This window comes from Micropterus dolomieu, linkage group LG06 (genome assembly GCF_021292245.1).
Source record: "Micropterus dolomieu isolate WLL.071019.BEF.003 ecotype Adirondacks linkage group LG06, ASM2129224v1, whole genome shotgun sequence".
In the NCBI taxonomy this organism is placed as follows: Eukaryota; Metazoa; Chordata; class Actinopteri; order Centrarchiformes; family Centrarchidae; genus Micropterus; species Micropterus dolomieu.
This window is the reverse complement of record NC_060155.1, coordinates 18,874,047-18,882,557: the sequence shown is the minus strand read 5'-3', so window position 1 is coordinate 18,882,557 and position 8,511 is coordinate 18,874,047. Positions and strand designations below refer to the sequence as shown.

At 39.1% G+C, this 8,511-nt stretch overlaps 1 protein-coding gene across 1 annotated transcript in view; it reads left to right on the top strand.

Moving 5' to 3' along the window:
• The window catches only part of LOC123972001 (rap guanine nucleotide exchange factor 4-like), a 27,733-nt gene that overhangs the window by 5,984 nt on the left and 13,238 nt on the right, over positions 1-8,511 (top strand). Inside the window, exons 4-8 of the mRNA XM_046051174.1 lie at positions 1,989-2,135; positions 6,169-6,241; positions 6,700-6,755; positions 7,759-7,865; positions 7,947-8,068. Coding sequence (XP_045907130.1) covers positions 1,989-2,135; positions 6,169-6,241; positions 6,700-6,755; positions 7,759-7,865; positions 7,947-8,068 — 505 coding nt within the window. The remainder of the gene's footprint in view (positions 1-1,988; positions 2,136-6,168; positions 6,242-6,699; positions 6,756-7,758; positions 7,866-7,946; positions 8,069-8,511) is intronic.

Sequence of the window (8,511 nt, the reverse complement as noted above, 5' to 3'; positions counted from 1 at the left end):
ACACACACACACACACACGTAACGGTTGAGGTTTTATATGTGACAATAGAGTTCTATAGTGAAGCCTCATTATACAGGTTATACATATGTTGCTGCAGAAGATCCTTTTGCTGTTTCTTAAGACTGTTTGAAGTACAGTGCACTGGAATGCAAAGTGTGATTATTTTGTACACACTGCCCCACATACAGATGATTTGATCACTGTCCTGGAGAATGTCCTTTTTTTATGGCTAAAATAAATGATTATTGCATTGCATTATTGCAACTTTTAAATACAACTACAAGCATTTTAAATAATTCATCACCAATGTGAAACATGGACACGTTTCTTCTAAACAGCAGTTATTCTGATATGACATTAGGGAATGGTGGCTTATGTTTTTATGAATGCATGGATCTGTTATTTGTTCACTGTTCAATGTTTAGTTGTGTTTTTTTTAGCACTCTCCACTGTTTAATGTTTTTTACTGTCCCCAGTGTTTCGACAGGGAGACATAGGCACCAGCTGGTATGCTGTACTGTCTGGCTCTCTGGATGTCAAAGTGTCAGAAACTGCCAACCACCAGGTGAGATCAGGTTTGAGGTTTTGTAATTGATTTGCTTGTTCACTGTGCTGCCTTGTGTCTGTTCTGTCTTTCATGTAAATCATGTGAATCATGTATGAATGAATTAATAATGAATTGAATTTGGAATCATGGACACCACAGGGTTCATTCTGTAATTGGCTTTCTATTTTTGTGTGCCATTTTCCTATTCCCTCTTGTGCTACTTTTTATCAGAGCCTTCTCTGTCGAGATCCAGGCTGCTCTACAAGTGCACCTCACGTGAGAGAGCTGGTCCTGCAAGACTCTCTTCAATGCTGACATTGTTCTAGTACATTAGCTCATGTTGCCCTGCTTTAATATGCCAGAGCAAAACTAACGCAGCACAGAAAACAAGTCCTCTGAGAACTGTGCATTCTGTTGCTTGTTATACCGTTTATGCCAGAGTGTGGAAATAGGGTTATACTGTACATAAAGGAGAAGAATGACATGTGGGAGGGAGAAAAAGAGAAAGGATTTGCTCCCTAGTTAAACACAAAGATAAGAAGCCCCTCCATTGTGAAATGCCCTTTTTATGTATGGAGCCCTAAAGTACCATTGGTGGCCTAGTTTCCGTGGCTATATTTGAAATGTCAGTTTGGACAGCTGAAAAGGTTTCTGTAACATGCAGAATATGTGTCCAAATCAGTGGACAGTGTGGGCATATGCATTTGCGTGTGTATGTGTTTGCTTGCCTCTAGTCTGTCCAGTTATATCCAGCACCCAGAGATATTTTTCTTACAGGAAACTCCTTTTACCAGTCCCTAATATTTGAATGTATTTGCATTAATTATCATATATTAATATGTCTGCTCTGCGTGTCTGTCCATTTTTTTTTATAAAGCAAACCTCCTGGGTATTTCATTTCACTCTAGCTGTGTAGTGTCTAGGGCTAACAATCAGTTGACAGGAAATGAATTGGCAACTAGTTCGATAATCAATTAATTAATCATCTTTTTTCTTTTTCTTTTTTTTTTTTTTAAACATTGTCTTGTTTAACCTTCTAAAACATTTCCTGCTTTTTTGTCATTGTAAATGGCAAATGTAAAATTGAATATTTTGGGTTTTGGACAGTTTTAGGACATAACTTTACCTTGGGATCTAGAAAACCGATGTGCATTTGAAGTGCTTTTTGATATTATGTAAACCAAATGATTCATAAGTTAATTGAAAATATAATTGTCTGATTAATTAATTATGACAATAATTGTTATTTGCAGCCAGAATAGTTACAGTTGAGCAAATCACTATATAGCCCCAAGCAGAACCAATATAACCATTATTATTGACCATTACTTCTGTGTGGTAGGGCTCATTTTAGCTTTTTTAGCCTGAAATTAAAACTCCCACATGTTTATTCTCCCAACAAGCAGTAGCTTAAACAACTATTTTTATGGTTGTGTGCAGGATGCTGTCACTATCTGTACACTGGGGATCGGGACAGCGTTCGGGGAGTCCATCTTGGACAACACGCCACGCCATGCCACCATTGTCAGCAGAGAGACCAGCGAGCTGCTCCGCATTGAACAGAGAGAGTTCAAGAGCCTCTGGGAGGTGAGACACAAAGAGAGGAAAAAAAATTTATGAGCTACTGTACTGTGTGTAGCTGTGAACACGAACATGATTCAGCTTGAACTCCAGGTTTGCATTGAAAAAAGTGTCCCTTTTGAGACTGCAATTTTCAGCCTTCCATTGTAATAGTGCCTTTAACCACAAGAGGGCTGTCCACCGTAACAGTGCCTTCAGTTCCACCTATTAGATACACCCGTCAGGTGACACTCAACGATGAGCTGATGAAGGCACAAAGAGAGCGAGAGAAGTGTGTATGTACAGTAAAAGCCTGTGTGTGCTTATGTGTAGTACTGGGAGTCCATTGTTTTCGGAGCTTGTGCTTGTGGCTTAGTGCAGCATTTGCAGGACATGAGATGATGCACCAAACCAGTGCACCAAGAGCCATATATGTGATCTATGTTTGGTGCCGACAGGGTGGTGGGATTCTGCAAATGGTAAGTGCAGGATGTCTTGGCCATTTTTTTATTGTCTGACACAGCTGTGTGCTTAGGTTAGATAGTATTCTATGGCGATCTGATTTGTCATTAAGCTGGTGAAGATGGCTAAATCTCTAAATCTGCTTGAATAAATGCTAGTTCAAAATGTAGTTCAACTCTGCCTGTCATTACAGATATTTTGACAGTTTATTGAAGGAAAACATATGGGTAATTAACAACATTAACAGCTTCCTGTAACTTTCCATTCCAGTAAACACTGGAAACCTGTTTCTTGCTATGACAAGTCAAATGGCCTATTTAGATAAATAATGAGAATAGATTTTGAATTACAGTGTTCTATATTCTCTCTATACACAGAGCTACAATCTCAGGTGGCGCTTCTTTGCTGTGATAAGTCATATTTCTCCAGTGAGTCAGCCATCAACCCGAATGTATTGAGTGCACAAAAGGTCCACTCAGTACTTCAGAAAAAGACTTCCATTTTTTCCTGCAGAAATTGTTGATATCAATAGGATTTACTTGCAGTAGATTTTGATCCAGTTAAAATGCAAAGCCAGCAATCACTTTTCCTTTTTCATGCTAAGCATGAAAAGGTAATTCACTGGGGGCATTACAATGAGTAAGAGTATTGATATTCCTGGCTCATATTGGTATATTGCTGACATAACTTCCATCAATAAAACCACAAGAAGCGAAAATGCATTAATACTGCAGTATTAAATGGCCTAGGTCAGTGGTTCTCAAACTTTTTCACATCAAGGACCCCTAAACTGACACCAATTAGACCACTGACCTCCATTTGTTGTGATTTTTGCTTTTAGATGTTTTATTACAGAAAGTGTATGAAACCCACGACGACCCAAGCAGTCTATCATTGTGTTACTTATGGATGGAATTGCAACAAAAATAAAATTTCCTGGGGACCCCTGGAACCCCCTCAAGGACCCCTTTGAGAACCACTGATCTAGATGGCTAATGTTTAGAATATAAAATGTATGGTATAAAAAAGAAATCTCTGGTTCTTCTACAGCGACTTTGATTACTATTTTTTTTTTTTTAAACCGTCCATTGTGTGTCGACAATGCTGTTGTAAGAGTGCAAATGTTGTTGATGTTAAATAAGCGTAGTATTCTTTTAAGTGCAGGCTTTAATTTCTACTAGCTAACGTGAAACGCAACATTTAAGAGTTTTTTCCTCAGTGAAGTAAATCGTTGAGTCTTTGATCACAGCTCTCATGAGACACAGTTGGACACACATTCACCCCGATTTTTACCTCATGTACGAAGTATTGATTGAATTAAACCGCATTTTGCACATAATAAAGGCTTTGGTTCTAAAAATGTAGGTTGCTTTTGGCTGACCTTGTCCATGTTTTATACATGGGTAAAACATTTTAAAAGCCCATTCTTAAATCATGGTGTCAAGACATGACTGCATTTAAAAAAAAAAAAAAAAAAAAACTTTTGTTCAGAATAAAAAATTAACTAGTTTGTACTAAATTGTTGATAAACACTCTGAGAGAGTTTGTTTTTAATTTTTGTCCATTAATATACACACACACTTACTGTTTTTAATTTTTAATATATTTTTTTTTTTTTAACACAAACACACATACTCTTTAATTACTTGTTTAATGAAATGTATGGGGTTGATTGTTCTTATGTAGTTTGTGTGATGCTTTGGCAATATTGTTGTTACATATTCATGCCAATAAAGCTAATTTGAAGTGAATTGAGAGATCTTTAGTATTACTAGATTAATAGACATTTGGTTTACTGAAACGAGATATCGTTTATGACACAGGAACATATAAAAGTGAGTGTGCTATCATTATCGGGCTTGTAGTGTGTTTGTCTGTCAACTAAGTGCACTCAGTCTCCCTCTCTGCTGTCTATTTCAGGACATTAGACAAAAGGCAGAAAACATAGCCTGAGGTTGTCCTCTTTTGAATCTTATTCAGCTCATAGTAATAGGATCTTTGTGTGTGTGTGTGTGTGTGTGTGTGTGTGTGTGTGTGTGTGTTTCTGTGTGTGGATTGACTAATTTGTGTGGATCTGCTTGTGTGTGTTGATGACTGAGTAGAAAGCTACCGGATGAATGCTGTCATGTGTTTGATGAAAGCATGAAAGGGAAAAAAGCGCTGCTTCATAATTCTAACGCTAAGTGAAAGTGAGGTGAATAAATGTGGCGCAAATGTAAAATGGCTTGTTGTTTCTGGCAGAGACATGTTAACATGCAGTTTATCAAAAAGCAGATGGTTGGTTGGCCTGCACTATGACAGGTTGGTGTTGTAAGTCTTTCTCACTTTCTTTTTCTATCCTTATTTACTCCTGTCCCTTTCACCTGCCCTACATTTCTCTAGCCCACTTCCTCTCTCCTCTATTGGCCATGTGGTGTATTTTGCCAGCCTCCTTCCTCTCCATCCTCACCCTCACTACTCCTTTTCTTTCCCTCCTCTGCTTCCTTTCTCTTTCTCGCCCTCCCTCCCTCTCCTCCTCCGCTAGAGTAGCTCGGTCATGCAGAGACCTCAGATCACCGTGGTAACCTGTGAGAGAAAGTGGTTTGGTTCTTGGCTCGATCACAGTGAGAGAGGGAGAGCGAGACACTGAGAGATACACTGGTGCAAATGTGCTTGAGAGGGAGAGAGGGAAAGAGAGAGAGAGTGGGAGAAAGAAAGGAAGGGAGCAGCTTGTTTTGAGCAGGATGCTATCCGGTGGCTTGTGTGTGAGTTGTAAAGGAGCAGAGGGCATCTCTCTGGGGCTTCAATCCCTCCAGCATTAGGCAGCTGAGTGTGTTTCCTCAGGTGAGTCTTGTAACAATGTGTAGTCTATGGTCTGCATGTGGATTAGATGGTGTTTCACTGTAATGTTTCTTTATATTGCTGTCTTTTTGCAAAATGAAATTGAAGAAATTGTTTCTCAATGTTTGTCCTGGTTATGTATGTTTATATGCAAGAGAGACATCAACAGGGGGGTATTTGTGTCTTCAGGTCAAACAGATGCTCTGTGTGTGTGTGTGTGTGTGTGTGTGTGTGTGTGTTCTCCTGACAATCCTCAGAAGGCATAAGTTGCTTGGTAAAGACCTTGGAAACAAGAAATGGCACATTCAGGCTATAAACAACCCACTGTTTGTATTTCAATGTCTCTGCTATAGAAATGCAAACACAGTGCGTAACAGCTGTAAGAACAGCATCTGTACACAATTAGCATCTTTGGTTTTACTCATTAACCCTATTTTGAATGCTGCTGTAAGAGTGTGTGTGTGTGTGTGTGTGTGTGTGTGTGTGTGTGTGTGTGTGTGTGTGTGTTATATAATGTTAGTAGTTCTGCATGTAAATGATCTTGGTTGTACAAAGAGCTTTGTTGTGAAGGGCACTTGCTGTGTGTGTGTGTGTGTGTGTGTGTGTGTGTGTTGAAGAGAGGCAGAAAGAAATGTAGAGGGTTTTGATGTCTAATGGATGATGTCTTGTAAATGATGCATTATAATATTAGAAGTGTAAATGTTTTCAAGATTGACATCAATTCGTGTGTGTGTGTGTGTGTGTGTGTGTGTGTGTGTGTGTGTGTTTTGTCTTGTAGAAGTATCGTCAGAGCTTGGCTGGACTGTTGGCCCCTCCTTATGGAGCCATGGAGAGTGGATCCAACAATGACAGTAAGCAGGGAAAAACTAGAGTGCAGGGCACAATGTAAATGGTAAATTACTAGACCAAAGTGTGTTAAGTTGTACATAAAACATGCAAAATAGAAATGTAATATTGTGAAACAGAGGTCTGAAAATTAACAGGTTGTATTTAGATAAACGTTAGGCCCCAAAATGTAAGTATAATGTAGTAAAATAAGTATTTTAGCTTGAAAAAGAAAAATGAGTACTTGGTCCTACTAAAGTAATCCTGCTTCCTTTTCAAGATATACTTGTTTTCAGCCTAATGTTTACATCATGTGTGGTACAGCATGCCTCCCTGCATGTGTTGGCATTTAGCATGAAAGCTACACAAGGAATAGGTTTAGATTTTGATGTTTTGGGAATGAATTTGGAAAAGTATCTGCAATCTGTAAAAAATAAAAAAATCCTCAATTCCACCAGCTTGACAACTGTTTTTTGCTCCCCAGGACTCGCAGACAAAGACAACATGAACTCAGACTCTGCAAACAAAGCTCACAACAAGGTAAATACTCCCGCCAGCTCACTGCTTGGAACTTATAGACACGTCTTGTATTCATAGAGGAAGTGTATTTATACAGTAAATGCTGCCAACACGTTTCGGAGAGGTGTGAGCTTCCTCACAGCAGACGAAGCATGAGAATAAGTCAGAATATCTGGGTGGACAGGGCATGGACAGTTGAGCAAAATTGTATTTAGTCTCATATGTTTGATAAGTTTGATGTTTGGGAAAATGCTGTAGTTTATTATTTGCAATCAAAAGCTATATGATTCTTTACAAAAAACGAAAACGCCGTTCTGTAGGTTTTAAACAGCATAGAGAGCACATAGTAAACCGGACCACAGTGTCATAAAATTGTGCACTGCTGCATACTTACATGTTTGTGAATGAACCACGATGCCAGAATAGATTTTGACGATGTGTATGTGTTCTCAGAAGAGGCTATCGTGGACTCACAGCTGTGATCCTCTGTAGTTATGTTAATGCTAGCTAATGAATGCGCATAGAAGAAAGATCCCACCTTCCCTAATTAACATGTCTGTCTTTGTTGTTTTCAGCAGCAGCTGCACTTTCCCCTGTTTCTAAGGTGCAGGTGTGCTCTGTATAGGATATGTGTGTTGATACAGATTTACTGGTGTGAGTGCTGTAAAATGCTTTACTGTATGTTACTAGCATTAACTTCAGTTTGGGATGCACACAATCACATACATTTTACAAAATGTATTAATTTGATTTGCCCATAAGAATAAGCTGTTTACACAGGTAATTTTCATTTACCTGGGTAGTAAGATCTGCACCATTATTCTAGGCAGTTTGTTTAAATATTGCAGTGAGGTTTCCCATGTAGCATTTCAGATTTCACTTCTTTAAAATGTGATCTGACATTAATTCTCTGACCTTAGTCTGTGTTTACGTTCCAGCCTGGAGTCAGCAACAAGTATTAACTCCTGGGTTACAGTTCACATCAGTTCACCAAACTACCCTAGTGTTTCTGCGTGTTCTATAGATTCCTTCAGAGAAGCTGCAGAGAGCGGGGAAGGTTCTCCGCAATGCCATCCTGTCCAGAGCCCCACACATGATTCGAGACAGGAAGTACCACCTGAAGACATACAGGTCAGCACGTGTGCATATACACAGAGCTGCAACAGCTGTAGAACAAAGTCTGTGGATCTCATTTGTATGTATGTATTGCAGACAATGCTGTGTGGGCACAGAGCTGGTGGACTGGTTGGTGCTGCAGAGTGCCTGTGTTCTCACACGGTCCCACGCTGTTGGGATGTGGCAGGCACTACTAGAAGAAGGGGTGCTTAATCACGGTAACTACAACTTTGGCTTTCTCATCTTAGTGTATGCTGATCAGTGTTGGGCAAGTTACTCAGAAATTGTAATATATTACTAGTTACTTATTACTCCTTTAAAAAAGTAATATTATTACTTCACTTATTACTGGGTGATAAAAATAACTAGTTACGTTACTCGAGTTACTTTCCAGTGTTTCCCACAGAATGACAGCGGGGGAGGGGGGTATTCTAACTTTGGACAGGTTTGTGCAGTGGTGTTCAGGAGAGAAAGAGGGAGCGAGCGAGAAGGTGCTGCACGAATATATGCTTCTCAATACAGCTCCTCAACCAAATAGTATTTTAAATACGCGTAGTGTAAATAAAAAAAAAAAAAAAAAAAATTAGAAATTCTATATGTTGCGGTCAGCGTTCATGATAATCCAAATTATATGCTAATTATGGGAAATACTGCTTTCACT